This window comes from Capricornis sumatraensis, chromosome 4, assembly GCF_032405125.1.
Source record: "Capricornis sumatraensis isolate serow.1 chromosome 4, serow.2, whole genome shotgun sequence".
Classification (NCBI taxonomy): Eukaryota; Metazoa; Chordata; class Mammalia; order Artiodactyla; family Bovidae; genus Capricornis; species Capricornis sumatraensis.
Genome location: NC_091072.1, coordinates 108,816,806 through 108,841,401, shown reverse-complemented (window position 1 = coordinate 108,841,401; position 24,596 = coordinate 108,816,806). Strand labels below are relative to the sequence as shown.

At 40.7% G+C, this 24,596-nt stretch overlaps 1 protein-coding gene across 1 annotated transcript in view; it reads right to left on the bottom strand.

Annotated features, from left to right (window-relative positions):
• ANO4 (anoctamin 4) overlaps positions 1 to 24,596 on the bottom strand; it is a 216,837-nt gene that overhangs the window by 42,391 nt on the left and 149,850 nt on the right. The window contains exons 14-21 of the mRNA XM_068971475.1: positions 19,689 to 19,771; positions 16,221 to 16,361; positions 13,099 to 13,263; positions 7,966 to 8,002; positions 5,776 to 5,887; positions 4,806 to 4,863; positions 4,569 to 4,666; positions 2,431 to 2,573 (exon numbers count right to left, since the gene is read on the bottom strand). Coding sequence (XP_068827576.1) covers positions 2,431 to 2,573; positions 4,569 to 4,666; positions 4,806 to 4,863; positions 5,776 to 5,887; positions 7,966 to 8,002; positions 13,099 to 13,263; positions 16,221 to 16,361; positions 19,689 to 19,771 — 837 coding nt within the window. The remainder of the gene's footprint in view (positions 1 to 2,430; positions 2,574 to 4,568; positions 4,667 to 4,805; positions 4,864 to 5,775; positions 5,888 to 7,965; positions 8,003 to 13,098; positions 13,264 to 16,220; positions 16,362 to 19,688; positions 19,772 to 24,596) is intronic.

Sequence of the window (24,596 nt, the reverse complement as noted above, 5' to 3'; positions counted from 1 at the left end):
CTCCTCACCTACATAGGTTGGTTACATCTATGTATAACTTTGTGAATATTCATTGATACATACACTTTTGATTTATATGTCTTTCTCACTTTATATTCTACTTCAATGAAAACATTTTTTAAAAATATAACAAAGCAGGAAGGTCATTAAGAAAATAACAAAAAATAATAACAGAAGCAAGCGATTAGTATTCACTAGTCTTCTTATGATACTTCAGAGATTTGCTTCTTGCTGCAAAGCTACTGTAGTATTTGGAGCACTACCAGTTCTAACCCCTTAACAGTTTCTTTTCAAGCACTCTATACACCAACATTACTGTTCATTTCCTTCTTTATGGGAGAAGAATCCATTAAGAGACCTCCAAGTGGTTAGTTCTCTTAATGAATTCATTTTATTAAGTTTTATTATTAATGCCCAAATTGATTTCTTCTCCAAGTTATACCATTATGCCATTCTATAAGTGAAACTCTAAAAACACTGGTAGATACATAGGACACAAGTGATCTGAGAAACATTAAGCATCACTTCTACCACTCCTTTAATTTTCAGATTTGCCCAGAAACAACTGCTTCTTTCAGAATTAATGCATCTTGCCCATCCCTTACTCCCATCTCCACCCCAATGTCTCAGAGCTTAAACATAATTAGAAAAAAACCCCAAAACAACAAGAAAATCTATCCACACTCATTGTATCTGCTAAGATATTTTGTTAAGTTTTTCTCCCTTGGAAGATACAAAGAAAAATAATAATAATGACATGTTTAACATATATCCAGTACATACTCTGAGCTAGGCATAGTTCTAAGCCCTTTCCATGCATTAATTTATGTAGTCCACACAAAGATACACTGAAGTGGTTACTCTTTTTATCCCCATGATAGAGAAGTGGAAAGTGAGACAAAGACATTAAGCAATTGCCCAAGGTTTCAGAGTTAATAAGTGAGAGGCTGGGAAGGCAACCCACTCCAATGTTCTTGCCTGGAGAATCCCAGGGATGGGGGAGCCTGGTGGGCTGCCGTCTATGGGATCACACAGAGTCAGACATGACTAAAGCGACTTAGCAGCAGCAGCAGAAGACTCTTGAGAGTGTCACAGACTGAAAGGAGATCAAACTAGTCAGTCCTAAAGGAAATCAACCGTGAACATTCAATGGAAGGACTGATGCTAAAGCTCCAATACTTTGGCTACCTGATGCAAAGAGCTGACTCATTGGAAAAGAGCCTGATTCTGCGAAAGATCAAAGGCAAAAGAAGAGGACATTAGAGGATGAGATGGTTAAACAGCATCACTCAATGGACATGAATCTGAACAAACTCTGGGACATAGTGAAGGACAGGGAAGCCTTGCATGCTGCATTTCATGGCGTTGCAAAGAGTAGGACATGACTCAGTGACTGAACAACACCAATCTGTTTCTAAAGTCCATGCTCTCAGATAACATGGTAAAATAAACAGCTTGGGTTTGACTACAGAGAAATGAGATTCCTTCAATGGAAGTGTAGCATTAAGCTTACACATTCCCAGCTTCCTGCCACCCTTTCCAAGAGAAATGACTGCCCATTCTACCTACTAGCAACTCATCCTGCAGCATCTCTGCTACTTAATTGCACTTAACATTTCACATCTCTGACTTCCCGCCATGGAGCAGTCTTTGAGAGCTACGACTGTACCTGATTCCTTCTGTATCTCTAGTGCCAAACATAAAGTCTGGACATAACATGGTTCAAAAGATGTCTGCTGGATACAAACTACTATATATAAAATAAACGACAAGGTCCTACTATATAGTACAGGGAGCTATAGTAAATGTCTTGTAGGAAAAGAATATGAAAAAGAATATCTGTTTTTTAATATATATATGTGTAACTGAGTCCCTTTGTTTTACACCTGAAACTAACACAACACTGTAAATCAACTATACTTCAGTTTTTTAAAAAAAGATGTGTGCTGAATGAATCAATCAATCATACCATGAGTGATCACTCCTTTTTCTTTGGTTCTCCAGGTTTTCAGCTCTTTTCTTCTGGTGATTTATTGCAAGGGACAGGACACAATGCATGAAGAATGTGAAGTGACTTGGCACTATTTCTATCAATAAAGTTTCTTAAAGCAAGATACCCTTCCTCTGCATTTAGCTCAAGAATCCCTCCACACTGTCAGCCTCGACAATAATGGTGTATGTCTAGTTAAATGCAGCTAGAGAGCTAGAATTCACATTTATAATTAATAGGATAAAACAGAAAACAAGGTCCTACTCTAGAGCACAGGGAACTATATGCAATATCCTATGGTCAACCATAATGGAAAAGAATATGAAAAAATATACATATGTATAACTACTTTGCTGTACAACAGAAATTAACACAACACTGTAAATCAACTAAAATTCAATAAACTTTTAAAAATAGAATAAAATAGACTATTTTCATACTCATTTCTAAGTATTCATCAAAGAGTCCGTAGGCATTCATCGGCTGAAGGTTGTAGTCCTTTTCCCATTGTGGGAAACTTATTTTCCTTTCAGGCCCGTGTTCTTGTCGTACTTTTCTTCTAGTCCACCAATTCTGAATTAACCTGCACAGCAAAATCAATTTATTAAATATATATATATACACACATATATAACTGATCATAAGACTTAATAGGAAGTAGAGTTAAAATATAGAGCAATAGTTGAAAAAATTTAGGACAGGCTGCCTAGGAGCTAAAGCTCCTAGGATTAGGAAGGAGCTTGGATTAGGAAGGAAGTAACAATGGAGGCTATACTTCAAGCACTTGTACTTGCAAGTGAACAGAATGATTGATAAACTTAATTTAATCATTCACAAAACTGTTTCCTAGTCAGTGTTGCCTCGGAGGGTTGGTTAGAGGACTGAGAATGTTGATAAACTGATCCTCCAGTGTAAAGGCAACACTCAGACCTCTGAGGAGAAGAGGGTTTGGCCTTGCTGGCTTATTTAAGGAGCCATGAGCAGTCTTACCATGGGTGCTGACCTGCAAACTCTGATTTGAGGATTCTAGAAGGTCTGAAAACCCACAAAGGCTTCCTCCTCTCCTGGCACACAGAAGCCTGCAGGTCTACAACTGGACTTGTCTGCTTTTGGCTTGAACTCAATGGGGGCTCTGATTCCTAGTAAAATGCAGGTCACACTGGTGAGGTTAGTGCATTTAACCTTAGAAGTGTTCAGAAGTGCATCTTATGATATGGAATAGGGTTGAAGAAACGTGTGGGGAGAGTCAGGTCTATATGCTGGAGGAGGCAAGGAGAAAGTTAAGGGGTATCTGAGAGTAGCAATGCCAAAACAAAAATGTGAAATTAAGAAAATGGGTATCAGTGACAATTCTGCCTAATTTACAATATTGTTCTATATCCATATTCATAGAAGATAAATATAGTTCCCTTGATGTCTATGACATTTTGATAAGTTATGGATCATACTTTAAAGGAGAATATGCCTCTAATTTTTTTTAATTTTATGGTTTATCTTTTTAAAAGTTTTATAGAAAACATGAAACACTTGAAAGAAGTTTTCTAAAGTAAATCTGAGAAGAGAAAATTATTGGCGTTGGTTCTTACAGGGAGCTAATAGATGACTTTCCAAAGTGAACTAAGTTCCAGCTAATTGTTCTGGCTGAGTGGTCCTCCCTGAAACCTAGAATTCTCTATGGGGACACTGGGCTGATATGGAAACCTATAGGTATAGAATTAAAGCAGAAATAGAACTGCTGTTGATTTATGTCCCTTTAAAACTTAACTGACCATAACTGAGTAAACACAGCCAAATTCAAAGTTATCCTTACAAAACTGATGCAAATTTTTGCCCGTTGCCATTAACATAAAGTGTTATTAGTGATAATAAAAGTTTTAACTGGTTAAGATATGCTGACTTAGAAATAATCCAATTTCTTTTTAAAATCCTATTTTTAGGGGGGTATTCCTTTTCTTTTTGGGCTTCCCTGGTAGCTCAGAAGGTAAAGCATCTGCCTGCAATGCAGGAGACCCGGGTTCAATTCCTGGGTCGGGAAGATCCCCTGGAGAAGGAAATGGCAATCCACTCCAGCACTCTTGCCTGGAAAATCCTGTGGACAGAGGTGCCTGATAGGCTATAGTCCATGGGGTCGCAAAGAGTCAGATACGACTGAGCGACTTCACTTTCTTTCACTTTATTCCTTTTCTACATAGTCTGAATTTAAAGTAGTTAAAAAATGACCATTTGTGATTTATTGCAGGGGCTGGGGAGTAGGCACAGAGATCCAGTTAATGTGTCATCATTTAAAGCAGCTTAGAAGTGGATATTCAATATTTAGGGGTCCACAGAGACTTCTTAAAGAACATTCACTTTTGTTCATGCAGTTTGTGCTAAATCTTCAAAAAGGGCCCATGTTTATTACTTTCATCATTTGTCTCTGAATATCTAAGCATGAAGACTAGTTCCAGGTATAATATGCATGGGCTTAACTGCTGAGTCTGCATTGCTTATCTTACTTGCCACACCTAGAAAAGCCAATAGCCAAGCCAATAGCCAAGAGACATGCTGCCTCTCAAATATAGATATCTAAGGTACTTACGGGTAGCCAAGTTCCATGAAATTATTCCAGGTCTGCTTTAGCACCATTATAATACCCATTTGCATACAGAGATCAATAAGGCATCCACTAGGGTGGCACTGCGAGGTAAGCAAACACAGAAATTCAAGAATCAATGGATGGGAAGAAAGGCTGTCTGCTTTCTAATCTGCACAAAGTTGCCCTCAGGCTGTTTAATATAAGTCTGTAGGAAACCAGGAGTGATGGGAGAATACCGACCTCTTCTAGTCTCCACCTGTTTATCAGCCTCAAGTAGGCACCTGGGTGTCCTGTGAATCTTCAACACACACAGAAAAACAAACCATTAGCGTCCTGTAGCCTTCAATGAAGATTATATTCAGATTAGCACATCCTCCAGTGAAAATTATGGTGCAGTAAGGAACAGGTCTGATGGAATTAGGAAAACTCCCCAGAAATGGCATAATGGCAACTTCTGGAATTCTCTGGGTGTATTTCTCTTCTGGCTGTTCTGCCTGGCTTCTGACCACAGAGGCCAGTTTTTGCTGCATGCTGTGACTTTTAACATTTTCTGCTTAATATCAAGTGCTTGTTGTGTAAGCAGCAGGTTGGGTACAGTTGATCTTTTGGAATATTAGTAATGTAAAGAAAACTATTTGATTAGAATTCCATGAAGTAGCTAGAAACTGCAGAGAGGCTGCCCATCCTGTTCACCAAAACCCAACACTTGGCTCTTCCCTGGTTTTCGTCTCCTCAGACATAATTTGTGGTGATGGAATTCTGGGACACAGCCACTCCAGATCCTCAGAACTGCTGGATTCAGAAGTAACCCAGGCTCCCCTGGCATCCTACGTTAGCCCCCCTCCCATGTGAATATCCTTCCCTCCTCTGTGTGGTCAGGGACGTAGGACATGCTCCCCGCCTTCCTCCACGATGTCATCTGCTCTTACAGGTATGAGATCCAGGGGCCTGATTCAGATACCGATGGAGCCTGCAAGATTTACACTCATCCTTCACATGTGCAAACTATTTTTTTCTACTCACCTTAGCAAGAAAAGGTACAAGGGGCTCTGACAGAGACCATCCCGGGAATGGGAAGGTAAAGGAAAGGAGACTGATCTTTTTATACTTTACGAGGTCACTCTAAAGGCTGCCTTCTCTGTCATCCCTAGGCAATGACCTTTGCGTGCTGTTCCTAGCCCCAGGAGGTGCGGAGATACGGGGTTCTTACCTTCCGAGGAAGAACGCGATGTAAAACGTGGAGCTGTTCAGATTGACAAACTGAAAAAGAAACATTTTCAGGGTGAAGCTGTTCTCCCACTCGGACTCTGTGCGAGGCTGTTCTGTGGACACAAGGGGAGCAGAGGTTGAGAGAGGCTGCGTCTGACTCCCTCTCAGCTCCCTCTGTTACTCTCCAGACACACAGGGTGGGTGCACAGGCGGTCCAAGGAGGCTGCAGGAGTCCCAGCTGGCCGGTAGATGGTGTGCGATGGAATGGACCATCCGAGGGATCCTCAAGCTCCCAGACCAGCCCCAGCAAGGGTTTGGTGGGAAGCGGCACTTGTCTGAGGGGAGGGGATATCTGGTTTGTTCTCTGTTCTAGGATGCCCCGAGAGCCTGGGTCAGACACAGCCAGGCTGAAGGCATCACATGCCCAGCCCTGGCTCCTTGCAGGAGCCTTTCTTTTGGCTCTTAGGACCCACCTCATAGGTGGAAATTGTGTGGGGTCAGGTCCCCTCCCAGCTCCTAATAACTCTCCGGTCTTGACTTCTATTTCTACTGTGATGTGAGGTGCTTCTGTATTAGGAGGAGTCAGATCCCCATCTCAGAATGAGCATCTGACCCCTTTACCTGTCACCCTCATCCAGCATCATTTTCAATCTCATGTGCAAATACCCAGATGACCTCACCTCTAGAGCTTTTACTGTATACTAGCATCTTTGCTTACAATTTCCTGACATCAGTCAGGCACCAATTCTCATCTCCTCATATTTCAACTTCCATATAGCAAATGCTCTTTGGACACTGTGATACAGCCAAAAATATGGCTCAGTCCTCCAACCTGAAATCTCACATCAAATGCACTTATCCTTCACTAGGACTTCCATCCTCACCTCAACATCAAAGAAAATGCATATAATGCAACAGTACTTTCTGTTTCTACATAGATTCCCTGAGCTTCTAGTTGCTCATTTACCACTTTACTCCATCAATTGCTTTCCCACAAATGATGACTCAAAATGCTTCCAAGGAGCATATCTGAGAAGGGAGGGGAGAGACACAGGGAATCTTATTTAAAATGGTTTAAATGTCAATTTCCGAACAAGGCTGTACTCCTGTGGAGGGAAGAAATGACAAAGGCTGCTTTAGGGCTTTAGCTTCATTTCATTTCTGCTACTGAATTCTTGGTTATGCAGGAAGGTCTCCTAGGTCATCAGCCAACTGGTGGTTTCCCAGGTGGACCAGACTGACCAGGGCTGGATCTCTATCAGCATCTTTTCCAGCCTGCATCAAGTTGCCCCTGGACAAAGACTATATCAAAGGGCAGTTATCTCTTCTGTGGACATGAACTTTTATCTTTTGGGGCAAAGAATAGTGGTGATGGAAGGTTTCTGTGACTTTACAGGAGATATGCCAAGTGCCTAGCTCTGTATCTGGCACATAGAAGGGCTAAATAAACAACATCTTTTATTATAATGATTATTATAAATAAAAACACTTCTGTGTTTTTCCCCTTTTGGAAAAGCTGCATATGGGCATGCACTAAAACAGGTTCTGTGTGGGAGGAGATAATTTTCTCAGACTGCATAGAGTAAAATGACTAATATCTCATTAATGAAATTGGGACAGCCCCTCTGTCTTGAAAATGTAGTGAATACACAGCTTATAGCTGGTCACCAGCCTGCTCTGGTGCTTTACAGGGTCTTAGGGGTAACTGTCCAGATATATTTCTACAAATGTCTGTCATAGTTAGCCTGCCTATATTCCTGGTAAAAGACTCCTAGTCTTCAAAGCAACTAACTTTGCTATGATTTTATATGCCATGGAGACTGGCTATGTTTTTAATTAAATAAAAATTGTAGGCTGTAGCAAATGACTCCTTTCCTAAATGATTATAGGTACTTCATACACATGTATTTATGTAATGTTATAGTTTTGGGGCATTAAGAGAAAACCTACTCTAAATTGTGTTAGCTCATGAAAGGATAGTATTTGTGGGAGGTTTTAAAACTTTAGGTAGGAAAGATTCTCCCAGCTCTTAGACATAGTTAACATGTCCTGTTGAGGGCAAAGAACAAACCGTTGTACACAATTCAAAATAAAGGGAATGCTTTTTTTCAGCAGTGTTTCAGATATGACTCTTTGAGAAGGCATTTTTCAGACCACAATAATGTATCATGAATTAAAGGGTTCTACTCACCTAAATTTGTCAGAAGAAGAGCAACCTTTTCATAGAGCTGTAAAATAAATTTCCTACATTTAACAAACTGTAGATGGTCTAAGATAGGTAATTATGAAGCAAATGGGTAATTAAGTCATGAATGAAAATAATTACTATCCCCCTGTTCAAACAATGAAAACACTGTCTACAATTATGTCTTTTCAGGGCAAGAAAGAAATGTCCAAGGGCCCACTTTACTATTTCTGAAATCTCACTTTTTGATTGGGATGAATAAAATCTGTGACAACAAGCCAGCTGCCACTAATTACTAACTTGCTAAGTGATGCTGGGCAAGTCATAATATTCCTGGGATTCAGCATCCTCAGGGTAAAATCTCTAAGACTGCTTCTGAAAAGAGTCTGTAATCCCATTGTTTTTACCGGCTATTGTATTTTCTAGATTATAGCATTCATAAATAATAAAGTGATGAAACATTACTCCCACATTACTGCCAAACTAATGTACTCTGCTTTTCCATTCGTTAATTAGGTGCATCCCTAACTCACCCAACCATCTGGTAAATGAACGGCTTGACAGAGGGGAGTGTGCCCATGTGTTTGTGTATGTGTATGTATGGAAGTGCAGGGGGTACAGTTAAAGTACTCCCCACCCAATGGAAGGGGAGTGTGCCCATGTGTTTGTGTATGGAAGTGGAGGGGTTAGAGTTAAGGGCAAACCCTCCCTTAAGAGGTTTCCTAGGAGGACATACATTGAAAGAAAAAGAGCAAGTTCTTCCTCTAAAATGAAATGTAATAAATGAAGAGGAAAAAGAAAACTAGTTAAATGGATGTGAAAAATATGGAAATGAATATCACATTTAAACTAAAGTAGTAAAATCACATTGGGTAAAATCCCCAGGCTGGAATTAGAGCTTTACCAGCCAGAAAGCTGTAGGTCTTAGGCATGTTACCTTACTTCTTAATATCATTTTCCTTACATGTGGTTGAGACTCACTCATTTTGAGGTCCTTACTAACTTTTGAATTCTCTTACCCCAGACTTTATTTTTTTGGGCTCCCAAATCACTGCAGATGATGACTGCAGCCATGAAATTAAAAGATGCTTACTCCTTGGAAGAAAAGTTATGACCAACCTAGATAGCATATTCAAAAGCAGAGACATTACTTTGCCGACTAAGGTCCGTCTAGTCAAGGCTATGGTTTTTCCAGTGGTCATGTATGGATGTGAGAGATGGACTGTGAAGAAGGCTGAGAGCCGAAGAATTGATGCTTTTGAACTGTGGTGTTGGAGAAGACTCCTGAGAGTCCCTTGGACTGCAAGGAGATCCAACCAGTCCATTCTGAAGGAGATCAGCCCTGGGATTTCTTTGGAAGGAATGATGCTAAAGCTGAAACTCGAGTACTTTGGCCACCTCATGCGAAGAGTTGACTCATTGGAAAAGACTCTGATGCTGGGAGGGATTGGGGGCAGGAGGAGAAGGGGACGACAGAGGATGAGATAGCTGGATGGCATCACTTACTCGATGGATGTGAGTCTGAATGAACTCCGGGAGTTGATGATGGACAGAGAGGCCTGGCGTGCTGCGATTCATGGGGTCGCAAAGAGTTGGACACGACTGAGCGACTGAACTGACTGACCCCAGATTTCTGGGCTAACTACTTAAAGTCAAAATACTCAGATTGCATTACTTTAAACTTTCAGCAATAATTATGGTTTGTTATAGTAAAATACAATTCATATGGCCATAGTAACAATTTTATGTATAGAAACCTCAGACTCTGTAAGAGTCCAGCATTAAAAGAGATTGGTGTAATACAGTATACTAACACATATATATGGAATTTAGAAAGATGGCAATGACGACCCTGTATGCAAGACAGCAAAAAAGACACAGATGTATATAACAGACTTTTGGACTCAGAGGGAGAGGGTGGTATGATTTGGGAGAGTGGCATCGAAACATGTATACTGTCATGTAAGAATCGAATCGCCAGTCTATGTCTGATGCAAGATACAGCATGCTTGGGGCTGGTGCACGGTGATGACCCAGAGAGATGTTATGGGGAGGGAGGTGGGAGGGGGGTTCATGTTTGGGAACGCATGTACACCCGTGGTGGATTCATGTCAATGTATGGCAAAACCAATACAGTATTGTAAAGTAAAATAAAGTAAAAATAAAAATAAAAAAAAAAAGTAAAAAAAAAAGTTAAGTTCCCCTGAAAAAAAAAAAAAAAAAGAGATTGGTGTAATTTTCAATATGAAGTCTTGTGGTATAGATGAGTCATACATCTCAACTGTATCATAAATATAAAATACTGGTTAACATATTAGGACATATATTTGATGTTAATATATTTGATGTTAATCAAATGTACTTTAATATTACAAAAGTATTATATCATTAAAGTTAATTATCAAGGAAAATTAAATTTAACTGGTGAGACAACGTTTCTCAAAAATATGATGATACATGTAAGCTTCAGTGTATGGACTTTATCATCCATTTTGGTGACTCAGAAACCTTTTATTAAACATGTAAAACACCTGTCTAGCTGCTAGCACACAGTAGGTGCTTTGTATCATCCCTAATTATATACTATTTCACCTCCCCTCCTGCTTCATTTTTACTTCATTTATTTTTTTTCTTGGCTGTGTTCCATGAAGTAGAGATTGTTGGATACATGATTTTAAGTTGAGTGAATTATTACTCTGACAGCACTGGCACCTGGTCAAAATGTATAATCAAGTGTGTTTATAGACCTAAGGCATGTTCGCAGGAATTTATTTCTTAAGATGAATAAATTAAGACACTGGAGAAAAGAGATGATAAAAATACAGTAAATTTTAATGTACCACATCCTACCTGGATGCAGAATCTTCCAGTGCTCTGGCTGTTTGGTTCATTTCACTATGAATCACTCCCCTTTACAAAGATTATTCCATAGTTAACTTTAAGACCAGCTGAACTGTGGATGGGGCAGTGCTAGGGAGTGGCAAACACCCACTCTCAGTCTCCACTGGACCAAACAGTTACACAGCCATCATGTCAAAATGATCAGCAAGTGCTCCTTTTTTTTTTTCCTACCTTCTGGATTTTTAAACTTTTTCCCTACAATAATAAAGTTCCTGTATATTTAATAATAAATTACATATACTTCATTATCTCAGTGATTTCAGCACTATGGCCCAGATTTAAGTTGCAATATAAATGAGAGAGAGGGGAACTATAATTGAACACTTATTCCATGCCAAACACTATACATGGCACTCTACAAATGTTTATTCTCTCCTACAAACCTCAAGTCTAAAAATGTCAGTCATTACCTTTTGTTCTGTAATTAGTAACAACAGTTTACAGAGTGCCTACTATGAGCCGGAGCCTGTTTTGTCCCTGGGAAATAACAACAGAGGAAAAAAAAATGGCAAAAGTTTCTGCCTTCTTGGGGCTACCCTGAAATGGAGAAGATAGATAATAAACACAATAAATGTTTAAAAATAGCCTATTAGATGGCAATTAATGCCATAGAGGGCTTCCCAGATGGCACTAGTGGTTAAAAAAACAAAAAAAACGAACACCTGCCTGCCAATGGAAGAGATGTAAGAGATGCAGGTTCGACCCCTGGGTTGGGAAGATCCCCTGGAGGAGGGCATGGGAACCCTCTCCAGTATCCTTGCTTGGAGAATCCCATGGACAGAGGAGCCTGGCAGGCTGCAGCCCATAAGGCTGTAACGATTCAGACACGACTGAGGTGACTTAGCATAGCGCAGTGCCACAGAGGAAAACGGAGTGGGCGAGGAGCTAGGCAATGGTCAGGAAGCAGGAGTGGGCTGCAGTTTTACATGGAGTGACCAGGGAAGCCTTCTATTAGAAAAGTGACCTTTGAACAAAGACCTGAAGGAGGTGCGGGAGTAAAGTCTGCAGACCCCACAGGGAAGAAGGTTCTAGGTGGAGGGAAGAGCAAGTCCAAATCCTGCATGAGAGCATGCCTCACACATCTGAGAAACCAAAGGAAGGCCAAGGAGGAGCAGGGGAGTCAGGGTGAGAAGGGGGAGACAGGGTCACAGACCTCCCTGGGGCCAGATGAGGGAGACCCCAGCGGCCAAGTGAAGACCTGAGCTTTGAGCGAGAGGAAAGCCACTGGATACGCTGAGTGAGGCTGGCTTACTCGTGTGAAGCTTGCTCTGGCTGCTGGGGTGAGCCTGGGTTGAGCAGACAGGGAAGCTGGGAGACCAGTGGGGAAGGCACGGCAATAACCCAGGTGAGAGATCCTGAGGACGTGGACCAGGGTGGGACTTGGGATGTGTGGAAGGTGGTCAGACTCTGGATACATTTTCACAGTGAGAGAAACAGAGAAGTCAAAGAGAACAAGGTTTTCAGCCTGGGCAGCTATGATGGGGAGACTGGGAGGAGCTGATTCTGGAAAGAAGATGGGGAGTAAGGGGGATGAATGTGTTAGGTGGGGAATCTGGGATTCAAGGGAGACAGCTGGGCTGAAAAACGTACTTGAAAAAAGCCTAAAATCAACACAAGCAACATGTACCACCCTGGAAGATTCCTTGCTGAGTTGTCTCTAGGAATGCTTTGAATTCAGATTAACTTCCCATCATTCAGAATCAAAAAAGAAATGAGAACCAACACTGTTGAGCTATGTCAGATTCTGAGCTGGGCCTTAATATATATTTTTTCTCTTTGTTACCCCTTGGACTATACAGTTGATGGAATTTGCCAGGCCAGAATACTGGAGTAGGTAGCCTTTCCCTTCTCCAGGGGATCTTCCCCACCCAGGAATTGAACCGGGGTCTCCTGTATTGCAGGTGGATTCTTTACTAACTGAGCTATCAGGGAAGCCCTTTTTTTTTTTTTTGTCTCTAAATTTCCCCAAGGGGCTTATAGTGTTACCTTATTAGGTACATAAGGTAACTGAGGTTTAGAGAGGGCAAATGCCTTGCTCAATCTTATACTGTAGGAAATTCTACAGGCCAGATTTGACTCAAGTCTTCTATACCCCCAAAAAAGTACACCTCATGCCAGGCCACAAGTGTCACATAACTGACCAATCTCTGAGGCCAGGTCCCTTTAGAAACAGAAGACACAATCACCTGCTGCACACACAGTTTATCCACATGACTAGTTACCTAGATGCTCACTTACCACATTCAGCAGCATAATGATGCAGAAATTGATGCACACAGCAGTTCCTGTGGTTGCAACCTGAGAATTATTCCTGATTAACGCCCACTTAAAGGCTGCAAAAGTGCTGACGGTCACCACCCTGTAAATGACAATCCCGAACACTGCGGCGATCACCACGCAGATCTGGCAGGAAGACAGAGGACACCCAGTGAGCACAGTGGTGGGATGTTTCAGGGAGGGGCTCCCACCCCTAAGAAAATCCTCCGACAGGAAAAGGAGATACAGTCATGGTGGTCCTGAGTGGAGACACCATAACAAAAGGCACACTTTCCATGTGGTTGATACTCCCTCTCATCTGTTTGTATGTTCTTTGTTATCCAAATAGAAAAACCATGGTACTTGAGAGTTGATAAACTGTTCGGCTACAGAATGACACTTTTAAAATCAGAATATTAGATTAAGCAAATGAACAAATATTATGGAAATCTCATGTTGCTCTTCTGTTTAAAGCTATTTCTTGGTTTCCTTTTACTCTTAGGATAAAAGCAAAGCCCTTACGGTGGCCTGAAGAGTCTCTCCAGCCCCACTGTTTTTCCACTCCCTCCAAAGACTCCAGACCTTTCCTTATTGTTTCAAATAGGCTAAGCACCCTTAATCTTCCTTTGCCCAAAACGCTGACCTGCCCAACACATGACACACCCACATGTACTCCCATAGCCTACTTAATACCTATTCATTCTTCACATCTCAGCTCAAGAACTACTTCATAATTAATGCTTTTCATGACCCCCTCCTCCACTCCTCAGGCTTTCTGTTGTTGTTATATGGTACCAATGGCTTCCCAGATGGCTCAGTAGTAGAGAACCTGGCTCCCAGTGGAGGAGACAGAAGAGATATGGCTCTGATCCCTGGTTTGGGAATATCCCATGGAGGAGAGTATGGCAACCCACTCCAGTTGCCTGGAGAATCCTATGGACAGAGGAGCCTAGTGGGCTACAGTCCGTAGGGTTGCCAAGAGTCAGACATGACTGAGCAACTGAGCATGCACATGGTACCTCTGCTGTTCTTGCAATATGCAGCTTATTTGTTGTTATTCAGTTCTAAACTTATAATTTCTAACAACCGTCTGCTTATTGTCAGTTTCCCCCACTCAGACAGTAAGCTCTACCAAGGTAGGGACGGTGACTGTCGTTTCTGCAGTTCATGGTTTCTGCAACATCTTAGCATCATGCCAGGTGCTCAGTTATTTGTTGCTGAATAAGCCTATGAAAGGTACATACTCTTATTTATCAGATAGATACACAGACTGAACTGAGGCGTCTTCCTCTGAACACTTGATGGTGTTTGAGAAGAATACAGCATATCTCTATCTCTGTGAATAATGGGGATTTGAGATTCCAAAAAATTCTGTGGCTTTCATTAGATGACTCGCTTACTGTGTCTTAGAGAAGAGACCTTAGCTTATATGGCCATCAAAAACTAGGTCTTAAAGTGGGGCCTCAGGATGTGCTCTGGCAACTTAGAGCTTCCTTTCTCTATAGGAGCTTTCCGATGTTTCGCATAGCCTCTGTCTTTGGTATACTGTGAGAGACATGCTCTAAAAGCCCAGGGATAAAACCTAGCTGAACTGGCAAAAAAAATAGTAGTAATAATAGAAAACAAACAAAAACCCGCCCGTGTTTGAATCCTGGAGCTGTTGATACGGAGATAGGTGAGACCTACACTGAATTTTAGACAAGGGTGGCAATATGCTGCAATGGACAGTTCACTGTACTCAGTCATAAGTCAGGGCTGAGTCCTGGTTCAGCTATAACCTGGCAGTGTGACCTTGAGCAAGTAGCTTGTTCTCTCCATGGCTTTAGCCTCTACAGGTCTTATTGTGAGAAATACAATCCAAAATAATACATATAAATGTACTTACAGGAGGCAAAGCCTGACACCACTGCTTACAAAGCAGAATCTGTAGATAGGGCAGGATCTGAGTCTTGACCCAAGCTGAGGGACACTTGGGCAATCTGCCTACCCCATCATCTCCCCAGTTTCTTCCTGGCTATAGCAGGGAGATTGTCTGGATTTTCTGTTGTTCTGTCCTTCCCATTTGAACCAATTAGAATATATATTGATGCACATGTGCTCTTTGAAAAGAGGAAAAAGGAGGATCCTAACCATTCCTTTCTGTTCTAAAATGACATTTCTGACAAATTGCATATGTGTGGTTCAGTAACTGACAGGGTCAAAGTGGATCACAAACTGACTTCTTTTTAGGAAAAGCTAACAATCCAGCTTCAGATTAGTGTTTTGAAAACTGATATAACCATCAGCCAGAGAAGGCAATGGCACCCTACTCCAGTACTCTTGCCTGGAAAATCCCATGGACAGAGGGGCCTGGTAGGCTGCAGTCCATGGGGTTGCTAAGAGTCGGACACGACTGAGTGACTTCACTTTCACTTTTCACTTTCATGCATTGAAGAAAGAAATGGCAACCCACTCCAGTGTTCTTGCCTGGAGAATCCCAAGGACAGGGGAGCCTGGTGGGCTGCCGTCTATGGGGTCGCACAGAGTTGGACACGACTGAAGTGACTTAGCAGTAGCAGCAGCAGCGGCATAACCATCAGCAAAATAAATGTTAGGGAGTTAGAGCTGGCATTAAAAAACAGACTAATAAAACAAAAAAATCAGAGTTCCTTGAATATTATAAAGATGGGCATTGTTTCAATAACTATTTTCAGTTTTATACATCTATTTGCATAGCATATACTGGGTTATGGCAAAGAATGTATTTCTTATTATGTGGGCATTGTAAAAATGAAAGCTTGAACAATATTGCTGTAAGTTCCATGTCATAGTTTTAGTTCCTTTCATCATGGCATAGACAAATGGAAAGAACAGTAGTTCGAGAACCTGAGCTTTTGGCTATTTCCTGGCTAACCTGGGTGAGCCCCTTAACCTTCTGGAGTCTCAGTTACTCCACCTGTAAAATGGGACAGCAGTGTCACCCCTGATCATCATATAGAACTGTTGTGAGGTCTAAATATCAGAACGTACAAAAAATGTATTTAAATACCTGGTATGATTATTGTTCCCATGCTATAAGTGTGTACTTTATGAAACACAGTTGTGTAAAAAAAAAGGATTCATACCATAAAAAATATTCCAGATGCAGAAACAATAAGTCGGCTGCATTTATCTGCAAATGCTTGATATGGTTCTGGCTTGCCAGAAATGGGATTCATCCGCTCTTTCTTGGAATACTTGGCTTCAAACTGGGGCCGTATTTCTTCCTAAAAAACAAGCAGACACATTTTTGCATACTGAAGAGGTACTCGGACAAGAAGAAAAAAAAATCATTTTACCCCACAAGAAAACAGTCAACAAATGGCAAAGTCATCGCTCACTCCATGATATGCACTTGGAAACCCAGGTTTAAATATTTGGAAATTGGCCACTTATTAAAGAAATGACGATCTAAAGAATGATGATCTTTAATTATTATCATCATGGCTCTGTGATTTAGACTAATAGTTAAGTATTTCTATTATCTTATTAAATGATACTTGAAGAAAGAAACTGAGAGTGAGAAAGGGACCAATTTGTCCCTGTCCCCAGTAGTTTGAAATAACTAACAAGCTTTCATTTATTATTGAGGAATGATAATGAACACCAGGACAAAGAAAACTTCTCAAGAGTGAAATGTTCGGAATTCATTTTATGAGTTATAATGGCAATATAATTCTTAGTTTTCTACAATTTTTAGTTTTTCGATTTAGGCAGCTAAAAACCTGGTGAATCTATTTTTTAAATAAGCTCCTATAGGAGTTATTCCCCCTTAACCATAAATTTTAATGCATTCTTAATTGGTATTGAAAACAAGGTAAACGCCTTTCAAATCCAGTTAAAATCAAGGCTCCTCTAATTCTAAATCAAGCTGAGATTTTTATTTCATTGCGTTGAGCCCCATCCAATGTGAATGGCTTCTGACTAAAAGCAATTACAGGATTAGGAAAAGATAAACAACAAAACGGTGTGCTGAAGTGGTTCGGATTACTTAGGAACTTGTTTTATGTGAGTGTCTTGGAAGAGGCAGGAAAAGGAGCAGAAACTCTGGTACCAGGGAGACTTGAGTTAATTCAGGCAGAAGCACTCACGAGCTGGGTGAAGGTACTGACAGAAAGCCAAGAAGGACCTGACAGGAGAGACATTATGGAGCGTCTGGTAGGGGCCACCCTGTGTAGGAGGAAAGGCAGCCTGACTCCCTCCACAGGATAAGTCCGATGCTGGCTTCACGCAGATAATCAGGGAGGTCCTGGGGAGAGACAGTTATAAACAGCCTCTGGCTCCTTTATTTCAGGTATTATACCTTAGGATATATCAGATCTAGAATATTCTGCTTCTTTGGGAAACTCAATTCGTCAGGCTGTAAGTGTCATCAAGGGTCACTAAGTAATCATCCAGAAACTGAGGTCAATCGTGGAGGCAGACCTGTCATCCTGGGTATGACAGGCTAAGTTTCATCCCCACCCTACCTCCCAATTCGTAAGCTGAAGTTCTTACCCTCAGTATCTCAGAATGTGTCTGTATTTGGAGACAGGGTCCCTACAGATGTAATTAAGTTAAAATGAAGTCATTAGAGTGAACCCCGATCCAACATGACTAGTGTCTTTGCAAGAAGAGCACATTTAGAGACATGCACAGAGAGAAGGCATGTGAAGACTCAGGGAGTAGATGGCCATCGACAAGCCAAAGGCAGAGACAGGGACAAGATCCTTCCCTCATGGCCCTCAGAAGAAGCCAGCCCTGCCAATGGTCTCGACTGCTCGCCTCCAAACTGAGAGACAGTTTCTATTGTGTAAGCCACCCAGTCAGTGCTGCTTTGTTACGGCAGCCCTAGCCAGGTAATACTCTGGGTTACCCCTGAAGGAGGCATGCGGCTCATCTGGGTTCTTCTGCACAGCAAGCTGAAAGCCACAGCTAGAGAAACAGGCATTTCTACACTGAATCCCAAGCAGAGCTGGAACCGCATCTGGCTCCTGACCTGAGCTCTACACAGGGGTGCTGAGTGAAAGCGCTGAGGTTCTGCGCTCCATGCTTTTTCACAGGGCTGGGAATCCAGAAGGACCCAGACTTACCAGAGATATGTTTACCCTAAAGGTACCCATATAGTGCGCCCATCACAAGTGCCAGTGGTGACTTTAGACTGGTTTAATCAAAGTTACTTAAATAATGCTACACTTTAAACCTGACGGGAGAATTTAGAAACATTCTTCTTTAGAAATGAAAAAAAAAAAAATCCAAAGGTGAAGTAATTTGCCTTAGACGACACAGCTTCTTGGTGGTGACTTGGATACCCAGGAAAGAGCATTTTCCATCCCATGTGAAAGCTACTCCTATACATACATGGAACAAAAACCAGAACAGCTCCACCCAGGAGGAAGTCTCGGATGCTGCAGTCTTGCTGCAGTTGGTAGCCTTCAGAAACCCAGGCGGTCCCTTCCAACTCAGAAAACCATTTTCTGGAGAGTGAATGCTTATACAAGCCTGAGAGGGGCCTTAGCACAGGAACAAGGATTGCTGAAAATCCCAGTATCATGTCTATATTTAAAAATGACCCAAATATGTTCATGGGCTCGAGGAGAAAAGGCATCCATCCACAAGGTATGATTTGAAGGAAAAAACATTCCTCTCAAAATTATGTCCTCTACCAAACCTATCCCAGGGCTAAAATTCTCAGTTATGTTTACAGACAATTCCATTTAATTTATAAAAATAAACATGTGTCTCCTGGAAGGAAAACACCCATTAAGACCCATGATCATATCATATATGACTACTGCATTGGATTTACTTGCACCGGTAGGCTCTCAGGAAATGGAACTCAGGAGAGGCAGGGGATGAGAGGAAGGAAAGACGAGTTCAGGCCTGAGTGACTCTCAAGGGAAAGTAGGGTCCGAGAGACGTACGATGACCAAACTCAGCATGGGGCCTCAAGACTTTTGACATAAAGACCAGACACAGGTTAGGAAAGGGCATGGTGTACTGGCCGGAAAGGGAGAGTAACTTGCTGAAAAAGTGGAGTCTGAGGGCCCGAGTTTACCTCTGCTGGACAGTTTTATCTAGCGGTGGCCGGCTTTTAGCACATCAACCAAAGAGCTTGCATGCGCAGTGGTTCCCCCTCAGTGTTTATCCTGTGAGAATCCTTCTGAACTGTCCAGGGTCCTGAAGACTTAATCATTTCCTTGGAGAACTTTAGGAGGTCTGCCTTCAAGTGCCTATAACTGTAAACTAATATTCTCCTTCTGACACAGTAAAGAGAATGGATAATATTTAAGGAAACTAAACAAATCTTACTACCAATTCATCTGATACCTCTACATACAAGTCAAATGCTTTACTTAGCCATGAACTTTTTACTCCACTAAAAAATCAAATGTATTTTTTTAAATTCTTCTGCTACATTTTTATACTGCTTGAAATTTCCTGCAGAGACAGGTATAAATATGCTTTATGAGTCAACCGACTTCTGTCACAGAGCAGAAAGTGATGACTCAAGAGGGATTGTGTATTTCTTGATTATCTGCTCTTTTTTTTAAATTGAGGTAAATAATACAAACCTCCTCTTCTTCCCAGTCTATCAAATCCCAGTCATAAGCAATTACTGCTCTCCGTCTTTTCCAAAACTCCAGGAAAACTGTTGCTGGAATAAGCAGAGAAAGACAGACATTTTCAAATAAAACAATGCCTTGAACTGTGTCAATAGATAATGAAGCCGTTGTAAAGAATGACAGCTGTTTGTGTAAGCATTCTTGAATATCAGAATTTCTAGCTAAACATCATTTAACAAAGATCATTTTCTGAGAATTACTAAGCCTGTGTCAAACATAATGAAAACTCAAGAGATTTAAATTAAGCTGATTTGCAAGTCATGGCAGAACAGATTTATTAGAATGACAAAGCTTCTGGGATGTAAATATACAGAAAACTAGGTTACCAATATCTTTCTAGCTGATGGAGTATTTAACAACTTATTGACCAGAGATATATTAATATATCTTTTGTTACCTGAACATTCTTGACTAGAGACGTATCAATAATCACTTACATAACAAATTGCCAGAGAAGGAAATGGCAAGCCACTCCAGTATTCTTGCCTGGAAAAATCCCATGGACAGAGGAGCTGGCAGGCTACAGTCTGGAGTTGCAAGAGTCAGACACGACTTAGCAACTAAACCACTACTACTAACAAATTGCCAGCCACAGGCATTAGTTTCTACAAAAATCCCCTGGTCAATAGTGTATTAAAAAGTGAGGGACAGAAAAGCGAAAACAAACGTTAGCAGTTCACATGTATTTAATTGGCAGAGATTTCTCATTCCCTCCAATCCTCCTCAGGACAAATATCCTCATATTAAAGGCAAAGTGTGTAAATTGTATTAAAAATCCTTTTCCAACCTGTTCCAACCTTTTTCAACCTTTACCACCCAGGTAAAGCTGACGGTGATCCTCATTTAGCTAAAGTAACTTTCTACTCAATTCAGTTTAAATATATCAACACAAACGAATTGCTGAGTATTATAAAATGACAGGTCACAAATGATCAAGACATATTCCTGTTGCCCAGGAAGCCACAAGCCAGAAGAGGGGACCCGTGCACACATTCGCTCACTCACTCAGAGGATGGCTGTGACTAAGAATCGCAGAGACACCCTAGGAGAGGGAATTGTCAGATCCAACTCTACTGGGCCTTACTGTGTAGTCAGATTAGAGAAAGGGGAAAATATGTCAATGTCCTATGTTTGGAATCAGTTTCATGGAGAAAAGTAAGCATCCAAATGTTCATTCCAAAGAGAGATGATGCCTTCCTTCTTTTCTGCTCCCCTTTGCCCTCAGTTCAGTTCACTCAGTCATGTCCGACTCTTTGTGGCCCCATGGACTGTAGCATGCCAGGCTTCCCTGTCCATCACCAATCCCCAGAGCTTGCTCAAACCCATGTCCATTGAGTTGGTGATGCCATCCAAACATCTCGTCCTCTGTCATCCCCATCTCCTTCTGCCTTCAATCTTTCTCAGCATTTTTCGTCATTAGTGGAAAGATTCCTCATTATTCAGACATAGCTGCTGCTGCTGCTAAGTCACTTCAGTCGTGTCCGACTCTGTGCGACCCAATGGATTCCCTGGGATTCTCCAGGCAAGAACACTAGAGTGGGTTGCCATTTCCTTTTCCAATGCATGAAAGTGAAAAGTGAAAGTGAAGTCGCTCAGTTGTGTCTGACTAGTAGCGACCCCATGGACTGCACCCTACCAGGCTCCTCTGTCCATGGGATTTTCCAGGCAAGAGTACTGGAGTGGGGTACCATTGCCTTCTCCTATTCAGACATAGAACACATATTTAAAAATAAGTAAGTGGAAAGATATTATAGGGTAACAGTTAAGAGCTCTCTGGCTTGTGACTTAGACATTCTTAGACTTGAAATCCAGTTCAGATACAAGCTGTGCTACTATTGGCAAATGAATTAACATTTCTAATTCTCAAAATCCTGCTAAGCAAATGAAAGATGGCAATATAATCCCTATCTGCAATGGCAAAATTCAAAATGCTCTAAAAGTTTTAAGTTTTTCTTCCTAAGTCTGGCACAAATTCATCATGTGGCAAGCTGTGACCTTGACTGAGGTGATGCTACTCAAAGTCTTTATTAATCCATCTTCTTAGACTAACAAGGGTGACCAAAGCATAAGTGACTTGTAGGACAATATTGAGTGGTCTAACACATATAATTGAAATACTAGATAATATGATTCTGGAAAGTTTTCTAAAAACATGCAAGATCTGTACACTGGGAATTATCTAACATTGCTTAAATAAATTATGGAACAATTAAATAAATGAGCTAACTGATATTCATGGATAGAAATATTTGATATTAAGTCTTCAGTATTCCCAAAATGATTTACTGCTTCAACTCAATTGCAATCAGATACTAGCATTTTGGAGGGGGTAGAAGTTGACAAGGTAACTCTACAATTTATATGGAAATGCAAAAGACCTAAAGTAGACCAACCAATTTAAAAAGAATAAGTTTTTGAGGCTTACTGTTATACTATAATGATCAAGAGAGGATGTTATTATATAAAAGTACATGTATAGATCAAATAGAAAAAATTCGAGGTTTAGACCCACACATGGTCAATTGATTTTCAACCAAAAAATGGCAAGAAAATTCAAGGAAGAAAAAGATAATCTTACACCAAGTAGTACAGGAAAAACTGGATACCCACATACACAAAGAAATGGATCTGACCCTTACCTTACACAATATACAAGAATCATCTTGAGATAACTCATGGACCTAACTATATGATCTAAAACTATAAGTTCTCTAGAAGAAAATACAGAAGAAAACCTTAGGAATCTTAAATTGGCAAAGATTTCTTAAATAAAAAGCACAGAATAAAAGAAAAACTAACTTGGAGTATACTGGAAGTAAAAATTCTTACTTTTTAAAAGATACCATTAAGAACATGAAAATGAAAATCACAAACTGCAAAAATATTTGCAAACATATATATGCTAAAGGACTTCTATTCAGATTAAATAAATAACTTTTAAATATAAGAAGATAGTAACATACGGGTATTTGAACAAACACTTCAATAAAGATGTGTAGCTTGCAAACAAGTTCATGGAAAGATGTTCAACATCAGTAGTCATCAGGGAAATGCAAATTAAAACCACAATAGGATAGCACTATATACACTATGATGATAAAGACTACTAATTCCACATGTTTGTAAGGATGTAGAACGCCTGGAGCTCTCATATAATGCTGTTGGGAATGCACAATTGCATAGCTACATTTTTTTTTAAATAAAGTTAGACATTCTGTTAGTCTATGATCAGCAATGCCACTCTCAGTTATTTTTCCAGGAGAAATAGATAACAAAGACTTTTATGCAAAATGTGCAAAGAAGTTTATAAGAGCCATTAAGTCTTAGATGAATAAAAGCTGGATTGAACCAAATACTTATTAACATTTGGATAAACAAATGAATAAAATGAATAAGCAAATTTCAGTCTACCTCAGGCAAGAGAATATTATTCTGTACTAAAAAGAACAAATTACAGACATATGCAACAACACGTATGAATCTCAACACCATTAATCTTAGTGGAAGAAACAAAATGCCAAATACTGAAAGATTCTATTTGTATGAAATTTTAGAACAGATGAAACTACAGTGACAGAAAGCATGTTGGAGGTTGCTAAGGGGCTGACTTCAGAGGCATGAGGAAACTTTCTGGAAGATGAAAATGTTTTATGTCATCATTATGGTAACAGTTACATGACTATATATGATTTGACATGATTTGTCAAAATGTACACCTAAAAATCACTGGATTTTATCTAAATTATACCTAAACAAAGCTGACAAAAACACTTCCTGGCTCTGTCACCCGGAGAAAACCACCATTAATACATTATAAAATACCTTTGTTTAGCTCACAGGAAACATCTTGACCAGGCCCAGCAGTGAATGACTGCAGGAAAGAAAAAATTAACACATTCCTCTCCAGAGTCTGGCCAGAACCAGGAAATACCTGTAACGACTTATAGCTTCTTTTATTTTATCTCCTCACTTTCCCTGCTTTGTTCTAAAAATGAAACTGGCATCCAAACCCAGGCAAGATAGTTCTTTAAACACCAGTAGACGACCTTCTCAGTCTGCTGGCTTTTCAAATAAAGTCGCTGTGCTGTGCTTAGTCGTACAGTCACGTCCGACACTTTGCAACCTGTGGACTGCAGCCCACCAGGCTCCTCTGTCTATGGGGATTCTCTAGGCAAGAATACTGGAGTGGGTTGCCATGCCCTCCTCCAGGGGAATCTTCCCAACCCAGGCATCATACTCGGTCTCCACATTGCAGGTGGATTCTTTACTGTCTGAGCCATGAGGGAAGCCCAAGAATACTGGAGTGGGGAGACTATTGCTTCTCCTGGGGATCTTCCCAAGCCAGGAATTGAACTGGGGACTCCTGCATTGCACACGGTTTGTTTTTTTTTTCTTTTAACCAGCTGAGCTACCAGGAAGCCCAAAGTCACTATTCCTTACCCCAAAACCTCACTTCTCAATTTAATGGCCTGTTGAGCAGTGAGCAGTAGAAACTTGATGATACTGTGAAAGTGCTGTACTCAATATGCCAGAAAATTTGGAAAAGTCAGCAGTGGCCACAGGACTGGAAATGGTCAGTTTTCATTCCAATCCCTAAGATAGGCAATGCCAAAGAATGCTCAAACTACCACACAATTGCACTCATCTCACATGCTAGCAATGTAATGCTCAAAATTTTCCAAGCCAGGCTTCAACAATATGTGAAATGTGAAATTCCAGATGTTCAAGTTGGTTTTAGAAAAGGCTGAGGAACCAGAGATCAAATTGCCAACATCTGCTGGATCATGGAAAAAGCAAGAGAATTCCAGAAAAACATCTATTTCTGTTTTATTGACTATACCAAAGCCTTTGACTGTG